This window comes from Lepisma saccharinum, chromosome 1 (genome assembly GCF_977018435.1).
Source record: "Lepisma saccharinum chromosome 1, izLepSacc3.1, whole genome shotgun sequence".
Taxonomy (NCBI): domain Eukaryota; kingdom Metazoa; phylum Arthropoda; class Insecta; order Zygentoma; family Lepismatidae; genus Lepisma; species Lepisma saccharinum.
Window position 1 is genome coordinate 69,390,613 of NC_139229.1, and position 26,299 is coordinate 69,416,911.

General features: G+C 36.1%; 3 protein-coding genes across 3 annotated transcripts in view; 2 read left to right on the top strand and 1 right to left on the bottom strand.

Moving 5' to 3' along the window:
• The window catches only part of Not11 (CCR4-NOT transcription complex subunit 11), a 31,068-nt gene extending 17,306 nt beyond the window's left edge, over positions 1-13,762 (top strand). Inside the window, exons 7-10 of the mRNA XM_083132696.1 lie at positions 692-901; positions 2,466-2,605; positions 4,803-4,968; positions 8,777-13,762. Of these exons, the coding sequence (XP_082988822.1) occupies positions 692-901; positions 2,466-2,605; positions 4,803-4,968; positions 8,777-8,923 (663 nt within the window). The 3' untranslated portion in view covers positions 8,924-13,762. The remainder of the gene's footprint in view (positions 1-691; positions 902-2,465; positions 2,606-4,802; positions 4,969-8,776) is intronic.
• A 2,097-nt stretch (positions 13,763-15,859) lies between these two features.
• On the bottom strand, positions 15,860-19,672 carry HSPC300 (hematopoietic stem/progenitor cell protein 300). The gene is made up of 3 exons (XM_083144497.1): positions 19,491-19,672; positions 17,007-17,089; positions 15,860-16,092 (listed from the first exon to the last, which is right to left on the bottom strand). Exons 1-3 carry the CDS (start codon positions 19,609-19,611, stop codon positions 16,066-16,068), a joined length of 231 nt encoding a protein of 76 aa, XP_083000623.1. The 5' UTR covers positions 19,612-19,672; the 3' UTR covers positions 15,860-16,065.
• A 2,907-nt stretch (positions 19,673-22,579) lies between these two features.
• LOC145996275 (SLIT-ROBO Rho GTPase-activating protein 1-like) overlaps positions 22,580-26,299 on the top strand; it is a 248,310-nt gene continuing 244,590 nt past the window's right edge. Inside the window, exon 1 of the mRNA XM_083132707.1 lies at positions 22,580-23,036. Coding sequence (XP_082988833.1) covers positions 22,958-23,036 — 79 coding nt within the window. The 5' untranslated portion in view covers positions 22,580-22,957. The remainder of the gene's footprint in view (positions 23,037-26,299) is intronic.

The following is a 26,299-nucleotide window of genomic DNA, read 5'->3' on the forward strand; positions in this document are numbered from 1 at the left end:
TGGTGGTTTGATAGAAACAATACTGGTTTCAGCATGCCAGAAATATATACATTATAAAAATTCCTGAAGATATTTTATATGAACTGTGAATATGAATAATTATAATCAGTTTCATGTGAATGTAACAACTTTACCTTATACACGGTTATTTTGTTATTACATTTATGTATGTTTTACTTTTCATTAGCTAACTGATCTTACTGTAACATTGTCACAGTATTAAAGTTAATAAAATTGTTACCCATGGTAAAATACTTTGAAATAAAGTAGGTATGCATCTGTTTAGGTATTGGATTTTTATTGATTTTATTAGGAACTATTTCTAATGACAATTTAATTTAATGAAGGTAGATAATTTTAAAAAGTTTTGTGAACAGCTGAATTGGTGGCCTAGCACGTTAAGTGCTCGAATTTCGATCTCACCACCGAAGCTCCTGGGTTCAAGTCTTGACGTGGGCCTGGGTGTTCTTTGGGAGTGTCACTTCATCAGCCTCATCTAATCATTCCTCATCCTCATTGTCACAATTAGCCAATAATGGCAGAATGCGATGCCAAGTAACGACAATAAGGTGTACGTATTGATCACTGTTGATATTCGTACATTGGAAGGTAACACACTCGCATTCTGATTCTGCATGTATGAATATATGTTGTTTCTGTGAATATCAAAGAAACTTAATTCCTTTTATAGTTGGTGTGGTTAAATATCGTAGAGCCAAATGAGCATAAGGTTGCATACGACATGACAATGTGTGTTTCCAACACGGCTGGCGTGGAGGCAAAACGGTTGATGGTGAAGGCCCTGAAAGGAACCTTGTCTCTACAGAACCAGCAGCATTTGCTGGCAGAGCTGGAAAAGGATTCTAAGCTAGTTTACCACATAGGACTGACACCCAGTAAGGTAAGATTCTTAGTTGTACCGAACTCTTAAATATAAATAGCATACCATAAATACATTTATTGAAGGTTTATGGGGACGAATGATGAAGGGTTTATTGTTCAGATGAAAAGTTTTGAAATACCTTTGAAAGACTGGAAGGGATACCCAACATCAGCTTGGGGGCAAACTGTTTGTAAGCTACATTATTATCTGTATATGTATGTAATTGTCATGTACCCAGAACAGATATTAAAATGAAATAGTGTTAATAGCCCAAGACCACAGTTTTACCCCTGATCTTCCTTGTACATTAGCTACAGTGTTGCATACTCTAAGCTCCTGTTCAATGGAACTAAATAACCCATATTCATGAATATGTATGTGGCTTTATTTCTTACCCAAAAAATAATAGTACAGTCTACTAACACTTCTACGACACAATGTGAAATGTAACGGATTCAAATGTTTTGAGAGACTTCCGTTGCCCATTACATGGACGAGTAAGATAGAGTTACAGACACTTACAGTTGTAAAAGCAAAAGCGATATCACAACCGTGGCTGGAACCCTGCATCAACTTTTCGAAAAGTAGGAAAACAATGTAAGTCCATGAGGTGTAGGCTGCAAGGATAGACAAGGAGCAAACGCAAGTAGAGAATCACTTCTTTCCTGGACATAGTGGCTCAGTTGGTAACGCGTCTGACTACCATGCTCAAGGTCCCGGGTTCGATCCCCGGCCGGTTCAAATCCGGGAACTTTTCTAACGTTGGAAGCGGCTCCGGCGCCCACCCAGCATCGAATAACATGGGTACCTGGGGGAAACCCTGGGGGGTAAAGGTGGTCAGGGGCATGATGCTGATCACATCACCCCCACTCATGACCGGATCATGAAAGTGTGGGGCGTTACCCCCACACCCCCTATACGCCTTCATGGAGTGGTGTTAAGCACAGGGGAGCACTTTACCTTTTTACCTGGACATAGAACCAACAAAGTCAAAAAGGAAGCATGAAAACATAAGTGGAATTGTGGCTTCAGATTTTGAAACCACTTTGTCCTTTCGTAGAGCGCACAGAAAGCAACAAATATTCTATGAGAACTTCTGAAAAATTGACGCATCGGCACTTGCCCTGCTTCTCCGTAGCACATTCTACTGAAAACTACAACTTTCATCATCATGACAACATGCAAACAACTTGAATGTATTTTCTTCTTCCATCATTCTGATATAGATGTTATGCTGTCCTTGATCATAACATCTGTATATACAACGGTTGTAGCACTGTGTGATTGGGGTTGCAGTAATAAAATTACATTCATTTACTATCAGCAGCAAAGGTAACCATATGCAAAATGTCCATTGCAATTTTTGTCCATTTTTCTTCTGCATTTCTGTGTGTTTAAGAGTGGAATTGTAGTTATCCTGGGTCAGACATTGTCTGTTTATTGATATGTATCACATTGCGGAAAATATAGTGAATAAACATGCTGATGAACAATTTGCCTGCTGTTATCTTTGCTGTTGGCTGTACATTTAAGGTAGACTTCATGTGTTTTATTGAAGATGCTATATGTTTTATCTTTGTAGCTACCTGACTTGGTCGAAAATAATCCACTGATAGCAATAGAAGTTCTGTTGAAACTAATGCAGTCAAGCCAGATCACAGAATATTTCAGTGTCTTAGTCAATATGGAAATGTCCCTGCATTCCATGGAGGTTGTGAACAGGTAAGCTAATCAAGTCTTTGAGGATGGAATTTTGACTCTAAAATTAATTAAGTAGGCTCTTATTGTATGTTATGTGGCACTTAGTACTACTCTTGCATCTTTGTACCACTGGGTACAATATTACTTGAACGCTGTTGCTATACTGGCTGCCTTTTGAAGTGACATCTAGGGAGTACTGAATGAATGCTGGGTTCAGTTCTGTTTGGTTAACATCAGTGCTTAAAGTGAATTGGGTTGCAGGGGAGTGGCATGTACCAACTAGCAAAATGTTTGCAAAGCATCCCCCAGTTAACCCCAAGGCTCAAACGCCCCCACTAAAATTTTCCACTTCAAGCACAGGCTAACATCATTTATTTTAACGTCTCAAGGAGAAGAACAAAATAAATTTCAAACATACTGCTTGAACCCCCGTTGGGTGCAACCAGAAAGTTTGAGATCCGACCAACATTTTCTGGCCGTGCTCCAAGCATTTTTATTTTTCCCCACAAGGATAACATGCCTAGAATGTAGGCATCTCTGCCAAACCTAGTTTATGATCCTCAAAGGGTGTGATCACTTGTTATATATAAATTTCCAATGTAATGTTTCTGCAATGAATATGTATTCTGCGAATACATGGAATGAATCCTACAGAATTCAGTTGGCAACATACAGTACTATTCAAATTGGAAACTAAAGAAAATCAAAACAGCCATCTTCATAGCAATGGCTGAAACCCCTATAAGTAGGGACCTGAAATTTTTGTTTTATTTTCCCCTAAATTGCGATGTTATTTTATACTGCAATTCGGTGTTATTTTTCGCGGTTTAGGGCAAAATTTGGTGTTATTAATTTAAAATTGGTGTTGTTTTTATATGTGTTTTTACTGTTCCTTCTATGCTTACAATTTTCACATTGCTTTAGTTCTGGAAAATTGAGACAAAGTTTAGTTTTAGTGACAAAAAATAAATAAATTGAAGCTTACCTATGTGAAAAATGACCAAATTTATTGCATTTAGAACACTATTTCATGTCGTCAGCCACTAAATATACAATAAATACTAAATCGCCAAATTGCAATAAATGAAGCGTGACAATTGCTTTTGAATCGAAGTTTCACTAGCTAGGTTAGAAATAATAGAAGTTATAGCGATCCAGGCAACTCTCTTTGAACAGATGAAGTGTTATTCCCAGTTTATATTGCATATTTTGCAGCATTTCTACCGTTAAAAGTGCAAAATTTTGTGTTATTCTGAAAAATGACACAATTTGCGTTATTTCGCTGTCAGAAACACCGAAACCTTGCCTCCTTAACCTACCCAAATACATTTTAAACGCTTTATTTTCGGTGTTATCGTTAAAATGAAAACTTAACGTCCCTACCTATAAGAAATCTCAGTGTAGAATTCAAGCAAATATGGTCCTCTCCCCTGAAAAAATGGAAATAGTAACATAAGTGGAACAAAAACTTGTACAGAATTTCAAGGGGCACCATTAGTTACTACACCAGATTTGAAGTAAAGTCATAGCTCTTATCCCAATCACTGACAAAAATATATTTGCTCACCCGAAGACAAGAGAAGATGTGCTCTTTCAAAATGTAGTATTATAATAAGTATAGTCAAAAGCAGTAGATTTTGATTTGATTTGCTGTTTTAAGTCCACTTTATGTACAGTAAGGCTAATTGGGACTGGACCTACAGTTTAAAGTGTAATCCGAACCACTATGTGCCTCCACCAGGTATCGAACCCAGGACCCCTTGATTACAAGGCAAGGACACAACCGCTGTGCCATGGGAGAGGCTCAAAAGCAGTAGACACTGGATAATGTCCAATTAACATTGCATGCTACTGTAGAACCATTGTCACCAACATTCAGAGAATTAATTTCATGTTGCATTGTTGTGAGGATTGTACAATGAATTCAGGAAATAAAGATTGTGTATGACTAGATTTGTAGTGAATATTTTAGAATGTGTTTGTATAATTTAGAAACTTGCATAAGTTCATCGAGCAGTTGATGTTATTTCAATATTAGTGGCTGAGTACATTAAGTGCGACCACCCAGCCTGTTGATTCATTTAATCATCATTCATCTTCATTGTCTCAATTAGCCAAACATGGAAGATATGTGATGCTATTTTTTTAAAGAAAGAAAATAGAAACTGATATATATGAATATACTCAATTAGTTTCTCTTTTTTCATTTTGTTTCTAGACTGACAACAACTGTTGACTTACCAACAGAGTTTGTACATCTGTACATTTCAAACTGCATTTCAACGTGTGAAACTATTAAGGACCGGTACATGCAGAATCGCCTTGTGAGACTTGTGTGCGTGTTTTTGCAGTCGCTCATAAGGAATAAAATTATCAATGTTCAGGTCAGTATAAGCTTTGATTGTCATACATATATATGTTAATGAATATTTCTTTATGAAGGGATAAGCTGTGCAACAGTTATTTTTATATGTATAATGTAACTCGATGCTGTTTCTGGGTACAAGAGCATCAATTTTTATTTGCTGTACGTGAAACCCTAGAACACTTGAAATGAAGGTTAAATCACTAGACTATTGGCTGGTGCTAAGTTACAAAATAATAATAATAATAACCTACCGCACATAATTTTTGCCTGGCAATACATTAATCATTCCTGAAACAGCAAGTCTTGTGCCGACCTCCGTGATGGAGTAGTTAGCACTGCACTATATTTTGCCAGGGGCCTCAAGCTCGAATCACAGCCTTGGCATGGGTGTTGTGTTTCATCAGATCATCATTCATCCTCATCTTTGCAATTAGTTAAAAGTGGCAGAAAAGCGAAGTAAAATAAACCCAATCAACAAGTCTTATCATAGTGAAATTGTCTGGTGATTGGAAGGACAGTGGTTCAGCTCCCCAAACAACACATTGAATGTATAAACCTCAGTGAAAAAAATAAAAAGTAAATCAAAACTGTGTAAACTAGATATAGATATAAGTTTTCTAAGTGGGTATTATTGTTAATGACATAAAAATTTCCACTTACACATGAAAAAAAGCTGATTTTTACCCTGAAGTTTTTAGAAGGGATCAAATTTTATAAATTCATGATGAAAGATTGTTTTATGTGTGTGTACCAGGGTGTCCACCAGTCTGGAAAACCTGGAAAAGTCATGGAAATGTCAGAGAAATTTACTGTCTGGAGAAATACAATTTTTCTCAACAAAGAAAAAGAACAGGCAATTTTGTATTTGTTGTGGACAAACTATAGTTCAGTATAGTATACACTGAGTATCATCAGTAGTTGCAGTTGAAATTTCATATTAAGTACTCCAGGAAAAGGGGTCCTGTTTTGAACTATTTTCATATAGAAATCTACTACAGTATGTGACTATTGGTTGTGCTTGGTAAACATTAAGATTAGTACATGTATTACTAAATTTTATTACTATTTTTATTATTTATGCTACATTTGTTGCGATTATTTATAAAAAGGAATTCTTTATTAACCATTAGTCAATACTTGACAACCATTACGTAAAAGCTTACACACATGTTTAAATATGCCCTACTGACTTTGGAAAATTTTGGTTCTGTCTGGAAAACGTGGAAAAGTCAGGAAATTTTGTTTTTACGAAATTGTAGACACCCTGTATACGTATTTTAAAAAACAAAACTATAATTGAAGTATCGTTGACTGATGGTTCATATCAGACAATTCTTTATCGACACTTTATATCCAATCCATACTTTTGGAAGGAGAAAATACATTGTAAGTTATACATATGTATAAGCCTTGAATGCCAGCTGGTCTCTAATTTTGTAATTCGAAAATTCTGGTATGACATTGGAATTTCAGTGCAATACGAGCATTGTAGGTTTGTTGAAAGTTAGTTAGGGTTTTATTATTATTATTATTATTATTATTATTATTATTAAAGGATAAAGATATAAATAAATTGGAATTTGAAAGCATGGGATTTCCACATACATAGATATATACAAAAAATGCCACCAAATCAGTGTTGATGCTTGATTTATTCTGGACAGAACAGCAAGGACTTTGCTTTCCCAGGATGTAAAATTCTGACATGTAAATCCACCTCTTAGTCATCAGTAATTGCACGTAAGGTTAAGAATTGCAGTTGTTTCTACCAATAAAGACTTGTTCCTTTCATCTAATACTCTACTGCTGGACATGAAAATGTGAGCTTCAAAGTCAACCATCTCGCTCATCTCTTCACCCCTCGCTGGACAGCATTGTTGCTTTGTAGCTTCGTCTCGACACAAACGGGTGCAGTTCTTTGATGTCAGTGATTGTGTAAAGCAGGTTTTTACGATTACCATGAGTGACACTAGTAGTTCTGATGACAATAAAAATATACCTCAATAAACAAGTAAGAGGATTATTGCACATGTGTACAGCTTTTTTTTTCCAAGCGTTAGCTGTAATTCCAGAAATGGCAAATATTTTTAATTTCAAACAAATTTAAAAGCTGACTGGAGACCTATGTGGCGTGGACAAAGCATTAAAGGGGACATACAGAAACACTGCAAAGGAGGAAATATGGCCAGATTAGTTTGATAAGAAAGTAGTTCTTAGGTCTATTTTCAGTTTTTATGATCATAGAGAATATTCATTTGCTGAAAAGGTGAGACTTGGTTTAGCACAAAAAATAAAACTTTTGATGTTCAAAAAATCTATCTTACAGATTGTGCTCAATAATTTAAATGTTGTATGCATTCGTTGTCCTTTTATATATTTAATGAAAAGTATAAAAGTATTGTAATCCGAGAGAGAGAAAGAGAGCATCAGCCCAACATGGCAACACTGCTCTGGCTACACGTCACCGTGAGGCTCACATTTTTGTGTCACAGACTTCGCCATCAATTTTCTGGGAATGAAACCTACTATCGGATTAAAAATTATAGATACTAGAGTTTGGACTCCAATTAAAAATTAACCAATAGACCTACAACAAAACGAGTTATGTAAAATTTAGCTTATTCAATTATGCGTTAATCTATGCTAAATATTTTTTTTTCGGGTAGGCCTTATATTTTTTATTGTCATGAGAACAAAAAAGGGCCGGTTTTTTGGAGTTTTGCAAACAATTGCTCATTTTGAAATTCTATAAATCAAAAACGGGTTGTCCGATCATGATGAAATTTTTGTATGGTGCAGGCAGGAAGGTTTTAAACATAAATCTTAATTTTCAGATTTTTAAAGTTTCTGGAAAAACCGTTATCATCTATTTTGCAAAACAACTTTTTCTTAGTATTGGGTAGTCCTACAAATACAATATTGGTCTTGTTTGGAAGCTCTTTGAATCTGTTTTTAAAAACCATTATCATTGTCAATTCACATTGAGAAACCGATTTTATACATTATTCAGCGGAGTAAAGCTGTATGTGGAACGTGGCAACACCGCTCGCAGTGACAGCTTTGAGTTTCTACGGTTTAACGGATATCCGTGCCATGTTGCCACGTTCCATGCTCATCTTTACTCTGCTGAATAAAAATCTGTATAAAATCTGTTTCTCAATGTGAATTGACAACGATAATGGATTTTAAAAACAGATTCAAAGAGCTTCCAAACAAGACCAATATTGTATTTGTAGGAATACCCAATACTAAGAAAAAGTTATTTTGCCAAATTAATGATAATGGTTTTTCCACAAATTTTAAAAATCTGAAAATTATGTTTAAAACATTTCTGCCTGCACCATACCAAAATTTCTTCACTATCGGACAACCCGTTTTTGATTTATATAATTTCAAAATGAGCGATCGTTTCCAAAACTTCAAAAAACAGCCCTTTTTTTGTTTTCATGACGATAAAAAATATAAGACCTACTCGAAAAAAAAATCTTTAGCATAGATTAACGCATAACTGAATAAACTAAATTTTAATGTAACTCGTTTTGTTGTAGGTCTACTGGTTAATTTTTAATTGCAGTCTAAACTCTAGTATCAATTTTTAATCCGATAGTAGGTCTCCTGCATGGCAGTCAAGTGATCTACTGATTGGGCCACTGTGGCTCCACATGAGTAAGGTGGGTGTAGTAATAAAAAAAAGTCTTAATTTCTTGAACCTAGAAGAATACTTAAGTTTGTGGAATGAAATGCTGGAAGGGAATACAAGTATGGCCTGCCATGTTGAGTGTGGTAGATAATTATATACTGGTTACATGTACATTTCTTTCCAGGAATTATTCATTGAAGTACAGGCCTTCTGTATTGAATTCAGCAGGATAAGAGAAGCTGCTGCCCTCTTCAGGCTTTTAAAACAACTCGAATCTGGGGAGCAGGGGACGGCTCAGATAGGAGTAACTAAGGGTAAAGGAGATCAGTAAATAACGGACATGAATTTGGTAAAATGTCTGATTCCTGTGCATAACTCATCAAGAAACTATTTATGTCCATTTTTGCCACCATTCATAAGGATTTATAGTTTTGTACATTACAATTGATCTTTTTTAATGAAAATAACATGAAATGGTTATGAACCGCAAAATAACAGAAAAAAAGGACTTTTTGACTACAGTGTGGATGTTTTTCTCATATGAAACTTGTCAAAGTGATTTTCCCAAGTATATCTGTTTTGCAATAATTTTTATACCACACATTTCTAATACTCCATATTGATGGAAACATACAGAATTTCATAGCACTATCTTTTTCTTATTAAACAGCAATTTTTTTCAAAATATGCAAGCATATTGAAAACTGGTATGCTTAGGCAAGATTACTTTATTCCACGTAGTCGCTAACATATTTGTGTTAAAACTGTATTTATATAGAGTGCAATATGTGAGGAGAATGCATTTGGTTGACAATATCTGAAGTAATTTGTGTGTGTATATATATATAGGTAGATCCGTTGTTACGATTTTTTCTTTTTTTTGTTAAGTAAATATTGAACATGTTACTGACCAGATCATCACTGTATTGTAATACAAATTTAAAAAGAAAAAAATATAAATGTGCATATAGATTGTTCATTCGCTATGGTAAAGTGATTTAAGAAAAAAGATCACAAGCAATAGATATAAAAAGCACTTAATTGTAGGATTTATTACTAGTGTGTGTACGTATTGGGAAACGAAACATTTATGAATGCTAGAAACATATTTACATTTACAATGCATCTAATTTAAACATGGAGAATTCGAATTATTCGGCAATTTGAACAGGAGTTTCAGGGTTGCTGTGCATCTGGAAAACGGAAAAATCAGGGAATTTTGCAGATTGTCTGGAATTTCGTGCATTTTGGAGTCTACAAGAGAAAAAGTTGCAAAACGAACAAACAGTTCACTTCCACTTCTGGATTTGGTTCTTGTGATTCCACTCCCAAAAAAGATTCAGTTTAGAAACTTGTTTCTTTCGTTCTTATGATTCTGTCTTGTGCAAAATTATGGTTCCTTCGAATTTCTGTAATAAATTTTCACTTTTATAATACTAGATATTAGAAAGAATATCATAATACTAGATATTAGAAAAAATATCAAAGTAAAACTTGATAACTAAAGTACATTGACAATATGATCATAATTATCAGAAAGGATGGTGAAGATGAGGTTATCGTCTATTGTTTTATAGATCTTAGTCTTGTTGGCATTTCCTACAGAATTCCATGGGATCCATTCCTATATGCAACAAAAATTTCTCCAGCTGCTATGTACTTATAAATGTAAGCACAAAAGCAGCATTTTCTAAGACATTATAAATCTGCCAGAAAATGAAAAATTGTGTATGGTTTATGAACTTTTTATGTTGTTTTTATATAGTGGAGATCTGTTATGGTGAAATAATGTACCTCTGTTACCTTAGCCTGAAGGCTAGATGCACGTGATTGTAGCACCCAATACATTTGATGCTGATTGTAATTGTACATTTTACTCTTCAAATTTTCACGTTTCTTGTGTGTGCAGAATGAAATTTATTAAAAAAAAAAGTTGTGAAAGTGAATATTCATAATAATTAATGGATTATGCAGGGTGTCCGAATTGCAACGCCCTAATTTCAAATACTTATATTAAACATAATATACAGGCAAGAACAGTGTGGTAGGTGGTATATGGTAACTTAGCTGTGGAAATTTTAAATAGGTAATGAATAGTAAGGACCTTTTTTTTTTTCCAGGAGGTGGAAAGTGAAAATGACAACCAATGCTGAAAAAGCGCAAACTCTGTGGTGGTACACAGAATTGGGATGCATTATTGCAAGGAATCCGTTCATACACAAAATTTGGGAGATCAATCTCACGTGATGCTGTACGAACAGATTTCTTGGGACTTGGTGCAAATGCATATGCAATGCACTGAACGTTTTCCTCTGATGTTCGTGATCGGCCATCACCATGCCTCTTAGCGACAGATCCTGTCTCTAGAAACACTGTTTTCCACACTTTGATTCTCTTGACATCATAAGGGTCTTTGTGATACTCTGCACGAAACCATCGTCGAACTGCAATCATGGATCCCAATTCTGCATACCACCACACAGTTTGCGCTTTTTCAGCATTGGTTGTCATTTTCACTTTTCACCACCTGCAACGATACAAAATAAACGATCCTTACTATTCATTACCTATTTTAAATTTTCACAGCTAAGCTACCATATACTGTACCACCTACCACAATGTTCTTCTGGAAAACCTGGAAATGTCAGGGAATTTCACAATAAAAAAAATGTAGCAACCCCGAGTCTCTTCCTCTTGAAACTAGTGTTAAAAATTCATATGTAATTCGATTTTTTGTACCTTTTATTTGGATAATTCGAAGGCAGCTACCCAGTGACAGCCATGGGAAAGATAAAGTTTCTCTTTGTTGGTATGCAACCTCCATTTTCCCCTTGATAACATGGGATTGTCCACCCCATTTTGTGTGCAGGTGTTCTTCCTTGAACCCCCACTAGCCAATGATTTTCAAAAGTCATCTTATCTGTGCTCAGGTGTCAGTTGTGATTAGTCAGGGTACCTTGGTCACAATGTAGAAGTGTGACACGGTGAATCTCAAGCAAATTGAAGATTTCATTAACCATGTAACAACAAAAACACGCAATCAAAAATCACAAACTTTTTTAATGAGCATGTAGCGTGTGATTTTTTTGTGCTAATTCAGTGTACTTAAACATGCTTTCCACTTACTGGTAGCTTAATTGATTGCGAGAGGAATGTTTTTGACAAGGACTGTAGGACCATGCACAAAACATGGCAATTACGATAAGGACCACTGCATTATTCTTGTTTATATTGTAGTACAGTAGTTTTGTTTTATTTTGTTTTAAAAAAATGCATGGTTTTGTTCATTCTAATTTTGGATTAACTCAATTTTTTTTTCATGTCCCCTTGTAGTTGTAGTCCACTGTATTTATTTGGCATTCTACACTGCTGGACAAAATAAACCGGACACTTGCATTTTTTGTGATAACGCATAAATTCTGATTCGAAAGCTAACTAAATGTTGCAGAAATTATTGGAAACAAAACCTGAATATATTCAACAGAAAACAAATTAAAATTAACGACTAAGTGACGTGCCTAGTATTTTCAAAGGGGGAGGAGGTATCTTTTTACTTTTTTAGTAATTGCAATTCAGATGTCAAATATTAAAGTCTCCAGGTTTTTTTTGTTTTGTCCAGCAGTATATTAATTTTGATGGGTTTTGCCATCACACACAGAAACACCAAGATACAAGGTGGAGGTAGCAGTGGTTGTAGGAAATGTTACTTTTGAATTATCAGCAATTACTCCCTCCCACTAGCTTGCAATGGCAATAGCAGAGGTCACCAAAATTAACAGAACAAATAAATGTGCAGATAATCTAGGAATGCGGTTCACATTCATAGTATGCATGTGTATAGTATTGATCCCATAATTTCTTCATTCAGAGAATTCCAGCTATTGGTGCCTTTAAGAATTAAGATGGCTTGAAGGAGAATTTGCTATTGATACTAGCAAGTGACGTTTCTACATTTTGTATATTGTAAAACCAATTGAAAACTTCAAAAATAATCACCACTAACAGTAAGACACTGTTTCTTTAGAGCATGAAATGTGAAAGAAAACAGAGTTTATACTTTAGTTAAAATTAAAAGAAAATATGCAGGGAAGTATATCAGGTTCTTCCTGTAGCTAGTAGCATTAATGGTCTTCCCAGTAAACATGCCATCCACTAGGAAGCATACGTAATTGTTTGTGTACAAAAAGTAAAGACCATATTATTTAGGAGGGGGGGGGTCGCGCAGTTATTTTTTTTATATTACATGACTTCATTATAACTAAGTTGCTGCAAGCAACCCCCCCCCCCCCCCATGCATTTTTGTTTTAATGTCATACAGTTAAAAAAATTTCAGTATTTGTATTTTTTGAAAAAATGATGACTGATATTCCCAAATGTTAGATTTTGAAATCCTCTTTTCCTATTAGGAAATGAAATAGTTCATCTAGAGTAAATACTCTGGCTTGAACTTTAAAACAAATTTCTTTTTTGTTTCATAATCCTTGTCAGTGTCGTGCATTTCACAAACATTGTCTTGGTTGCGAGACAAACAACAAATCTGTGAAAAGTACAATATTTAGAGTAATGTACAGCTGTGGGCACTTCTGGATTGTAACATTAAGATTGACTTTCAATAGAATTGTCACAATCCAGGAGTGTCGTGTGAACAAGGCATATAAAACAGGAACAACTCTTATTTTCTGAACATCAATATTTCATTGATTGTTTCTCAAACTTTAAAATGGTCTGTACATTTACGTTTGCTATTTCTTTTGATTATAATATTTATTGGATTGAGTATGCAAATTTATTGGTGCTTGAAAAATAAAGAAAACAGTGCTAATGACCATCTTTTTCTACATGTTGACCCAAAGCACCTTCATGATTGTGATAACTCCTGATTTGTTCTCTTGAAATAATTCAGGTAAAAATTTATTAGTGTTCTCTTGCAGTAACAAGGTATGTGATTCAATTTAGTATTTTTGAATCACATTGTTTCTACATGTATGAACTAACTACCATTTTGCAATTTTCATTACATGGGTGTGTAGTGTTGTAAATTACTATTATGTAAGTGCCTCATTCATTCTTCCAATCAGAACTCTCCACATAATGTTTTTTTTCCTTTTGTTTGTTTCTTTTTTCACCAAATTGTCTGGACTTAGCTACGCCAGGTAAATTGTGTAGGTTGAGCTAATATTAATTATGTACTTTTGGTTGATGCATTAGTGTGTTTGTGAAACAACTTCTATAAAAAAATTAAAAAATTATGATTTTTTTTTACCAAAATGACTATTGTTAAAATATTATTCCTTGTAAAAACAAGTTGTATATTATGACATGCACCAGTTAACAAACCAAAAAGTCGTTTGTGAATATAATTTGTGGACAAATGGATGAACTGCAATAAATTATCCCATTTATGCTCTAAAAATGGAAAAATAGAATTTGCTGTAGAATTTTATTTACCGTACTGAAACATTGCAGGGGGAAAGGGGTAGGGGACAAAGTCTACAAGATTCATATTATATGTAAACTTGTGGAGACAAAAAAAATGTTGATACAAGTTCAACATTTCATAGATTGGATACCAAACTAGTGATAGCCGAGTGGTCAGCTTATAAATCCAGGTTCCAGTCTGGTCTGTGCATGGGTACATACGTCCCTTTATCAATTTAACCTAATCACCACCACCACCCTCATCGCAATTAACCACCAATCAGTCGCGGGTGAGTGATGCGCTCACTTTCAATTTTAACAGCATTTAAAGTATTGTGCTGTGGTGTTCTCTAGCTGACTCACGAGTGACCTGATCACATCTTAAGGAGATAGTGTAAACGACAGTATGAGAAAGACCATTGTTTTGGAAGGAGTGTTGTCAGAGCTCACCTGCAATGAATTATGTTACTTTATTTAGATTTGTGCATTATGTAGTCAACAGTCTACGCTGTTTCTACTGAGTTTTCGTACCTACATGTTTTTGTCGTGTTGATAGAAAATACGAAATGTTTCTAAGTGATTGTATATCAAATTTGTGGAACACACATGGAAATGCTCCAGAGTTCTTCAGGGCAGCTTTGAGGAACATGCGATGAGAGCTGTTTGCTTCGACAATGTATTATTTACTCTGTTTAAAAAAACAAAAATTTAATTTAGAAGAAGAGAAATAATAAACAGATCAGTAGAAACAAAAATAAATGCAGTAAAATATGCCTGAAAAACAGAGGTGAGCATCGCGCTTACCTGCAACCGACAACGTGACCTAAGAGACAGCAACCAATCATGGGTTAACTGAGCAGCAGCAAAGTGATATAAAATAAGATCAAGCAATAATAAGACAAGCTGAAAACCCCAACTTTTTCTCTTTTGGCTGTTTACATAGAAATTTTAAAACTAGCCTAATCTGTTATAAACACATCACATTGGATTTCTTAATGCGAAAACATTATTTTTTTCACAGTAAGCATATGTTGCAATAGTAACTTGAATGTGCTACATTTTTAAATTAAACCTCATAGGTCACATACATGCAAAAATTATATGCTATACAATAGGGACAACTATTTTGTCATGTGAATGCACAAAATCAATTTACATACAGAATGATATGTCACCATACCTTACAGAAAGCTCAAGATGACATGTTTCAAGATCAAATGGAATTTGTCATCAAAGTAATGGAGAATTTTGTTTCGTATATTAGGTAACCCCCCCCCCCCCCCCCGAGTTATGTGCGTAATGCATTTTGTAAACCTTTCCGTAGCATGATTTTACCGTCTAATTTGTAAATTGCTTAAGTGTAGCTTCGTAAGAAACCACTATTTATTATTATTATTATTATATGTATATTATTTACACAGTATTATTTTATAAATGAAACATCATGCAGCAGTATTTAAACTATAGAAGTATGAAGAATATAAAAACAAACTGAAATCACACTTTTCAAATAAAAATCTTTTGACAGCTACGTACAGTTATTATGTAACTGTCGGGGGGGGGGGGGGGGGTTACTGTATATTGTAACATGATCATGCATATTGTTTCTAACTCCATAGTGATTATTTTGTTTTAAAAACAATGTAATGCATCCAATTAATAACAATTCCAAAGTTATCAGCTGCCCAAGGCAGGAACGTATAGGTGAATCAACCTGAAACAGTAAATGTAATTTTCAAAACTTACAAAACCACACACTATATTTTCATGAAATTAGGCACAATGGTGTGTGCAAAATGAGTGCTCAGAAATGATATTAAATATAATCTCCTGTATTAAACCTAAGCAATTACGATGTAAAATTTTTATTTTATAATACAAACACAGGTATGTCAATACACATTGTCTTTACATACTATAATCATATGAAAATGGGAATAAATTTACAAAACTTAAAGCTTCTGCCAGAACTTGGAAGCATGTGCCCAACATCAGTATTCTAATCAGTCCTGATGAAAATCGTTTGTGTTTTTCTTCATATGCTGTCATATTACATTATGTCAGTGTTTCTCCTTTTGTAACCTAAAATACAATAAGAATTTTTTTATATAATTATATGCTTCAACTAAATACAGTTAATAATGTGGCATCACTAATTCAGATTGAAATAGCTGGGTAAAAAATAATGTTGCATTCCTGTTAATGCACCAATGTCTATGAATTTTGGAAGCAGGCATGCATGTGCTCATTTAATGCATAACTTTAGATTATATACTTCTGATCAGGGAAACTTTAAGTGTCACAAGAATATCCGTGAAAATGAGTTTATCCTTAGTTAAGTACCATTACTAGGGCTTGGATAATTATGCATATTGCATATGCAAATGCATATTTAACTCCTCTTTCTTCTTTTCTTTTTCCTGGATTGTATGAAATGTGGCAAGTACGTCATTCTCACCTCAACAATCGACTAAGCTGACAATGCCACGTGTAAGTTTCTTATCACAAATGGACAACGTGTGGATGATCTGGAACTTGATGTGTCTGACTTTGTTGCTCTAAAAAACAGTCCACTTGTATCTTGCGAAGTGGAACGTGTGTTTCTGAATATAAGACAATTCTAGCTGAAAACAGAAGGAGTTTCAAGTTCGAAAATTTGAGACATGTTATCAAATGCAATCATGAAAAAAATCTGTGTAGCGAATGAGCATTCAGAATAATGCATATTCATTGCCTGGCATGTAATCTTTCATAGTTTGTAATATACAGCATTTATAAATTAAAACAGGTTTTTAAAATGCATATTTTACACTTTTTAGTGCATATTTTGCATTTCTTTGCATAACTATCCGAGCCCTAACCATTACATAGAATAGGAGAACAAAGAACTAAACATGGGTAATTAAGGTAACTTTAATAATGAAATTAGCTTTTATTTTTTTAACAGCATCCTCCTCTATCAACCAATTTTCATGAATACAACCAGTAAAACTTACCCTCGCTTCAAGATATTCAATTCTCCTTTCCAGTGTTGTTAACTTTTCATTGAGCACAGCTAATCGCGAGCGACAAGACATATCTGAAAAAGATATACATATATATTGAGTCACTAGGAAAGTTTGTACAAGCATAAACTGCACTTTTGGTACCCTTGACCCCTGTACCTCCGCTAAAAAGTGAAAACTCTTGCATGGTTTATGAAGATTATATTATTAACTTTTTCCATTGTTTTTTTTTTAGCTTGTGTAGAAATGGTTTTGTGAAATACAGTACCTTAGCTTGAAGCAGCATAACCTGAAGGCTTCGCACGAGTGAATATAGCATCCAACATAACAATCCAAAAGAACAGTCTACCACTTCATAAACACAAAATATTAAGGACGAAAGTCAATAAGTTTACAATAATTATTCATTATTTCATTTTAAAATGTATTATAAAATAAAGTAAATCAAACACGAAGGACTGAAAATTTACAAACCAAGTGGATCTATTGTTAGGAGTGTTAGATTTATTGGTTTCTACAATTGTACATTGTTAGATTAGGAGTTCTATGTTTGACACTGATAACAATTTTCGACATTTTTATTGAAGTGCTGAGTTTGATTGCGTTATCATTTGCACGTATTTTTTTTTTTTTCACTATTTAAGTTTGCGTATAACAACCAGTTTTCACTAGCCTAATAAAAATCGGCAAAATACTCTGAGATAAGGTCTTCACTTACAAAAAAAAAAAAGTAAAATGCTCCCCTGTGCTTAGCACTACGCCATGAAGGCGTGTGGGGGTAACGCCCCACACATTCTTGATCCGGTCCTGAGTGGGGGTGATGTGATCAGCATCATGCCCCTGACCACCTTTACCCCCCAGGTACCCATGTCATTCGATGCTGGGTGGATGCCGGAGCCGCTTCCAACGTTAGAAAAGTTCCCAGATTTGAACCGGCCAGGGATCGATTGATTGATTTGTTGTTTTAAGTCCACTTTATGCACAGTAAGGCTAATCGGGACTGGACCTACAGTTTAAAGTGGGATCCCAACCACTTGTGCCTCCACCGGGTATCGAACCTGGGGCCCCTTGATTTCAAGGCGACAACGCTACCACTGCGCCATCGGGGAGGACCCCTGGGGATCGAACCCGGGACCTTGAGCATGGTAGTCAGTCGCGTTACCGACTGAGCCATTTGGGATCAAATATATCTGTTATCTGTGGTTGCTGCGCGCTCTGATACACATTTTATGTTGCATAAAACATCAAAATCTATCCATTAATTCAACGTAATTCTCGAGGAGGTACAGTGTCAAGGGGTCCCCACTTTTTTCATACATTTCTGAGAGATTTAAATCACACATTGTTACATTAATCTTCTTCGAGAACATGTAATTTAGACCACACTCACCTCGTACATGTATTTCCTTATGTGAAATTTGTGAATGAAACATACCAACCTTCCTGTAGCTTTCAATGGCAAGAAACTGGCGAAGTCAGCGACATACGTGGAATTTCATCGTTATGTCGAGTGGATTGTGCTTATGCATGAAAAGTATGTAAAAAATTTGGTAACAGTTCGTTATATCGGAAACACATTTCTTCATTTTTACAGAAGAAACTACTTACGGAAATGAGTTTCTCTAAAGTTTCCACCGTTTGTCGAGGTATTTTCTTTCATTGTGGAATCTATTTGACCGGGAAATCATGTATTTTTCAAGAGAAATATCTCACCGATGCACATGAGCATCGCTACATGAGCTGGATGCTGCATACGTTTGATGACGTAACCCCCCGTCAGTGTTTCCAACCCCCTTTTTTTAACTATGCTTGCCTAACCTAACCTTATCGGGAATGGTTTGTTGGTTTGTGGGGCTATCCATCAGCTACTCATGCATAATGTACAATTTGCACATGTGACGAACACGATAGTAGGTATTTTTCGGTGAAGAATGTTGGAAACACTGCATACCTACAACGGTAGTCAACCTCTGCCCGCCATAGTATGTGTTACGGAAGCAAAAAAAATAGGAATAACAAAACCTACTGGGAAAAATTGTGTTTGTTTTCGTGTAAAAAGCATAATGGCACCTTGAACTATGTTCCGCAATACACAATTGATAAGTACGAACCATGCGAAACACAAAATATCCGATTTTAATGTGTCTTCGATATAACGAACTGTTACCAAAAATTTAATTTGCATAGAATTCGGGTGACTAAATTGTTTGTCAAAGTAATTCTTACATTCCCTTTTAAGTTGATCCAGTTGCGCTTTACTATTCCTTAATTAATAATCACTGACCCAACTGCGTGGACAGGTAATCGCGTTTTAGCCCAAAATTTTATTTCATAGTTGTAAAATTCGCTCGCTACTTGCTAAATTCTAATCCGTGACTAATATGTTTGGTATAAACACTTCAACGTTAAGCCATTCGTTGACACAGTTTACATACGAAAAATGCACACGGTATGAACTGCCGATTGGTTGCTTACCAAAAGAATTCAAAAAGTCTGCAATTTTTTTAATGCTTCCCGTAATAACTTCAATATATTCACGATTTGCCCAGTCTTGTTGAATTTGTTTCTGTATCGCCTCCCTATGCACGGTGGCCATGTTGTCTGTTGTTGACAGATGAAACAGGGTTGCCAGGCCAGTCGGTCGACGAAAAATGAGCTACACATTCCAAGCCGCGCACTGCATAAAACCAAGGGCGTGCCGAAGCGAGTGACTGCAGCGGTGCAGTCACTCCTCACGTGACTGATCCAGAAGCTACAGTTATAGGAGGAACGAATTTCAGTCGGTACCTCGCCCGAGAATCATTCTAGCCTACACTTGCGTTCATGGGCGTGCGCAGACACTCTGATTAAGGGGGGCAAAAGCCTAGATGACGGCGAAAGAAAAGATTCATTCCATCTCACTGTTTTACACTGTAGTATTGATGGGTACTAAACAGGGGTGTATATAACCCACCGAATATCACTGTATTAAAAAAAAAATCCAGCTTCCGTGGCACAAAAGTTCTCTGTTCCCCTTAATTTTCATTCTCTGTGATTCAGACTAGTTTACATATAAAAATGATTTCGTACAGCAGATTCAAAACAACTACACTTAATTTATTAATTTCTAATGTGTGACCAATTTATTCCGCGACCACATCTAGGCTAACAAATAAAATGCGTGAATTTCAATAACAAGTAATTCGCTGGAGAACGAAGTGAGATAGTCCAATTACATAGGAAAGAAACCTGCCGTAGTTGCTTGAAACTTTCGTCAGCTTGAAAATAACGGTAATAAGATTTCTCTACACTTAAATTTAAAAGTGAGAGTATTAGGAGGGACAATTGCCCCACCCCCCCGTGCGCACGCCTATGCTTGCATTTTTTAATGTAAACAATATATCGTACTGTAAACGACAGGAACCAAGCTAACTTCAAACCGAAGCGACACGAGCCCCTTTAGTCTTGAGATTTAGCCATTAGATACAAATGGAACCTTCCGAACCGAAGCAACACAAGCTGCACTTCTAGCTCGGACTGGACCGTTTTCCGAATAGCGTGCATCGTGTTGCCCCGGTCTGCTGTTCACACATGCTTGTTTATAGACTGAAGGGGCTGTAGGCGTATCACTTAATTTTCTTTCAAGAGTGAATACGGAGTATTACTTCACCCCCTCCCCCCAATCCCCCGGCGTTGCCAGTGCTTGAGAAGTCTCTCATAAAATAGCACTAAACACGAGAGAGGGAGTTCAGTGGGATGACAATATTCATGATTTTTTTCGTGCATCCTATGTGTTTTTAAGGACTGGATTTCTATGTATGCTAGTGCAGAGGTTGTCAGCAGCTTGTTTGACGTTTGAATTCAATTCTTGAAGCTCTCATTGTGCAAAAACACGCAGAATAAACACCGTGATGGACAATTTGCTTCGTAATACGTACACATCTTACTCTACAAGATATCCATGCACAAAACGAAAGCTTGTAAAACATTTCTGCAGCTGTAACTTGCATTATAATATGTTCTACAACTAAAATACCATTGTTATATTCACTTTCTCATTCTGTTAAAAATTAATGAACATTTTAAGGAATGAGGTTCACACCTATCTTCGAACCTTGACCTGCTTAAGACCTCCACCTCGGCGCACTTGGTTATTATTATAATTACATAACGCTGCAACTTTCGTTGACCTTGTAACCAGTTGCTGGAGGGGAGTGGTAGGTTTTTCCCTTATACAGCACCACTTTCGTGTATGTGGAGCTCCCCTTCTTTTAGCAAGAATTTTAATGTTCCTGCAGCGAAAGGTATTTTATGTTTTGAGTTTTGGCATCTTATATGTTTAATATTCACAACCACAACATGCAACATTCCAAAATCACAGCATTTTAAAAAGATTTTGCGGGCGACTTGCCCGAGGCGCAGTCCAAGGGGATCACCTAAACCGGGGTGTCCTCTTTGAGTAATCATAATCGTAATATTTATTTATCCGTTCACCCATTTCTCCATGGATATGAAAAACCTTACTTCTGTTCACGTAAGCCTGGCTATTTGTTTTAAAAGTATTGGATTTGTGTTAACAAGAATGAATTGAAGTCACTGCTGCATAACTGCAAAATCATGTAAAAATTGAAGCTATTACTGTTATTTTGATATCATTATGTAGGTATTAAATAAATGCATACCTACAATAAACGTATTCTTTAACACTAAAAGTATTTTAAAAAATAAGACTATAATTGTTTCTTCTTTAAAATTGTAAATACGTAACATGGTCAAGATTTTATTGGGGTGGAAAGTAGAAAGTAGGGAGACCAAGGTGAAAAGCATGGGGCGCCAAAAATCCACCTCGCAAGGGTGAAAATTTTATCTTGAGCTTCCCCTGTGCCAAGGTCGAGATTGTCTGTCGCTCACTAAACGTGCTGCGCTTCCGAGGCGGTTAAAATAACAAACAATGTACTGTTACTAAATAAATAAAATAATTACTATAAACGTAGTAAAGTGAGAGAATTTTTCTAAAAACAAGAGAGAAAGTTTTGCATTTGAAATTATAACGAAAACATCGCTGGGTCTGTCATATGGGACGTGTGCAAACTTACCCTCCACAAACTCCTGCACGAGGGGTCTGCATGCAGTTTAAAAATAGAATGCAGAAATATAGGTTACTCGTTTGCTTCAAGCAACTCGAAAAAACTAGCTAATTAATTCGCTCATGTCATTCGAGAGAAGTACATAAATTTGGCAACATTTACTTTCCCTTTTTTGCCAGAACTGGGACACGGACAACCTTGGTTATGATGATAGGCAATGATAGATCGAGTAAAAAAAAGTAAAGTCTTCAAGGGTTGGGACACAGGGGGCTGTCTGGAAGGGAGCTCCAGCTGCATGCAGCGTGCTGAAGGACGCCGGGCACAGACAGAAGGAGGGAGAAAGCAAAGAAAAAGCAGCTGCCTCTATTTCAACCACATAACAAACGACAGGCTTGCTCCAAAACTTGCAACTGCTACAGGAAGGGTGCTGCACGCACGGGAAATAAAAAGTTGGTCGTTTCAAGCTTGCTAGAATAAGCTTAACGAAAGTGCAAGGGCAGTTTGCAGTACGTAACGCATTTGGCACTAGATTCGTTCGTTTCGTGTTCGCTACTATTCGCAAACACTTTCAGCACTTGCACTTTTTAAAAAGAAAGAAAAAAACTTATCGAGTTCCCTGCTTTGCAAAAACTTGTTACCACAACTCACCGCCAGATGCCGGGTTCGTCAGTCGGTGCCGCGTGCTTTGCTTTTAGACTTCGTGTGTCAGCTGATGTGCATGAGTGTCGTGTGTCGATGAGGCAGTAATTTCTTCTGCCAAGTCGTGTTATTTTTCTGTGTTGTGATTGTTATTACGTGTTTTGTTTTTTTCTGTTATGCGAGTCTTCTGTCGGTGTGCTAACAGTGGTGAATTATAAAAGTTTTAGTGTTGAAGAAATGGATGAAAGTGAGGATTGTCCCAAACCGTCACCAATGCGTCGGATTGGATCCACGAGGAAACTTCTTCATTTTAACAGTAAGTATTTCGAAATAATTTATGTGATATTGCTGCATGTTTAATTAAATGTTTTGTGCCTGCCCGTAGCAAATTACAGTCATGATTTACGTGACCGACAAATTTCGTAATCTACCCAATATCCGATGAAATTTATGAATTAGCTGATCAAGAGTTCGTACAACTGTAGCATTGTTATACTGTCATTGTAGCATTGTACACCCAACGGCGAAAGAAACAGTAGGCGAATTGTCCACCACCATTTTCATTCAGTCTGCATTACTCAATTTGATGACAATGAATTGAAATAATGACGTCAATAAGCAGAGAACAATGCTTGCTTCGAACCAACACAGTTTCATTCCTTAAAACAACACAGGATGTAGAATAAAAAAGTAATGAAAATAGAGGTGAACAATTTGCCTACCATTATCTTTGCCGTTTACTGTACTGTACTATGCACTTTCCCCAAATCTATAATTGTTACTTCCATGTTTTCAAACAAAGAAAATTAAAGAGAATTATTTTCAATAATCATTCGCGCATAGCAAGATGATAACAAAGTACATACTTTTTTTTCTAATTACTCCTAGCAATAGCAGAAAAAGGTTTTACATAACCTATATTCTGTTGTTGGCACGGAATTTTCGTAAGAGGAGGAATTATGACCATATAGGCGGGGGGTTATATCTGGCTAGACTCTAGTTTACGTCCTTCTTGCCCGTTTACGTCTTTCTTGCGCACTCCTTCTTGGCCGTTTACAAAACCGTACTAGCAGACAGCCGGCGCTCCGGCATCCGTAGGGTAAGTTAGTTTTTCTTTTTACACTTTCAGTCACTAACCATTCACGGGAACGAGGTATGCCTACGAGGTTAGGTTAGGCCTGTTAGGTTAGGTTCCATTAGCACTCATTTCACCCCTAAATATGTGCTTCATCATCGAAAAATGCCTTCAGTACGTTCAATCACGCATATCCGGACATCGGATTTTCTCGATTTTCTCCTCCAGGAAATTTTTCCTCGCCTTGGGATTTACTTTGTTGAATTCCTTATAAAATAACCTTTCCAACGATATATCACACGTATTCCTTAGGAAAAGGACGTAAACTAGTCTTACCTTATATCTTCTTATTTTAGTATTCAGTCCTATATTTTAACATATTTTCCTGCATTTGACGTTCTTTTTTTTATTATTCGGGTCAAAGGTTTTTATAACCCCCACCAACAAACACCCTTGCGCATGCCAATGCCGCCCTCAAATATTCTAAGAAAACAAAGCTTATGACTGGGTGGATGTTAGTGTTGCCCACGGGACGAGACGGGACAGGCTTTTAAAAATTCGAGACGAGACGAGATTGATCATGTGTCCCGAAACAAACGAATATTTTCGAGACGAGACAGCATTTCCACGAGACGAGACTGGCCAAAGTCTCGTCTCGTGGGCAACACTAATGTTAGTCTTCAAACAGAAATATTGTTATCGTTATTGAACTGCTTTGAGTTTGACCTGCTTGTTGTACACGGATAACACTCAACAGAAAGTTCAAATGATGTAAAAATTTTATAGTCAATTCTTCACAAGTTCCATGTACTTTGTTGTGATCGATATATTGCATATTATTGAAATGTGAGCGAAATATTTATGTAACTCTCACAGTTAATTTGATCAAATTTATTCATAAATACAACAGTTGAACTAACTGAAATAAACCTTAGTGTCTGACAGTTAAAGTCAGTTAACGCTTCAGACAATGTTCTTTGCGTGCAGTGAAGAGTTCATAGTTTACTAGAAGCAACAAATGGATAAAAAGGTTTGTTAGATATACAACTCTGACTTATAGACATACAAATCTGTGGACAGAAACTTGTTCCATACGACAGGAAGAAGGAAACATTAAATTTTTATATGAAGCATGTAAATCGCTGGAGGTGAACGAACATTTAGCATTTCACGAAACACCTGCCCTTGCTCTTGGATTCTTTTCCAGGACAGTTGTAGTTTGAAAAGGTACATAAAACGAACGACAATTTTGAGGCATGTGTAAATTCTGTCTTCAACATGCCAACTTCGCAACTTGTTTGCCGAGGCGAAGAACAACGGTTTCACTTTTCGTAGCGTTCAAAATTAAAGTTGCGAATGGAGAAAAAAACAAAATAATTAATGAAGTTACCATTATTGTGTTGCATTATCGGGTTTAGCCTGCGTAGTGCATAAAGTCGAGTTTTCCCCTCTCATTTCATTAATCAATCAAAATCTCATCCAGACATTGGCTTCTATATTTTAACCTTCGTTTCTACACACCTTTTATACAGAATCAAGGTAAGAAAACATAAAGGTTAGTTACTGGTTTTAGCTAATACAGTCCTTGCCTTAGGTCAGTTACAGTTGGCCATAAATGTTTAGCTTCAAACAACATGAAGTGTGACGTTTGACTTAACCTCTTCACATAATGCGAAAGTAAATTTTTGTTGTTTGACACATGTAAGCTCTTAGCCTGTTAACACAGAGCATTCCCTGACATTCGCTACGAGACTCGGCGCAAAGCGGCCCGGCATCAGCGCTTGTCTTTCCCGGTGAACGGGTCCACGACAGTCGATTATATTAAACATCGTAAAAACGTTTAGAGTAACAGGGACAGTTCTGAATAAAAGTGGAAAGAAAAATGGGGAAATAAAGTATACAAAGACAATCCGCACACCATCTGTGAGTTAAAAAAGAGTATTGTACGAAAAATCGGGAGAATTACAGTAGACGAACTTGCACGTGTAAATGCCAATTTCCTTCGGAGATGCCAGGAATGTGTTGCAGCAGAGGGACATCATTTTCAACACCTTCTGTAGTCAAGGTTAGTACACAATATGAAAACTGTAATTTTAATAGCCGACTCTAGCGACTGTCGCTGACCCGTTCACCGAGAGAGACAAGCGCTGATGCCGGGCAGCTTGCCGCCGAGTCTCGTAGCGAATGCCAGGGAATGCTCTTATTATGTAAACGAACCGAAGTCTATTTCTTGTTTATAGTTGTATCAATTGAAGTTCCAATATGTTTTATGAGATAAATATTCCACCCAATGCATGTTCCGACCTTTGCCAAATAATCTACATTAGTTACGTAAAACGTAAATAAATAATATGGTCGTCCTTTATTCGATAATTGATTAGCGCTGTTTACAACATTTTGCCGAAATAACCCAAGTCCAGTCGAGAATCGTTTTGTCCACACTGTTAAACAATATTATCGCTGATAGAAGCTGTTGAAAGGAGTCCAGTATTTTCGGAGTGTCA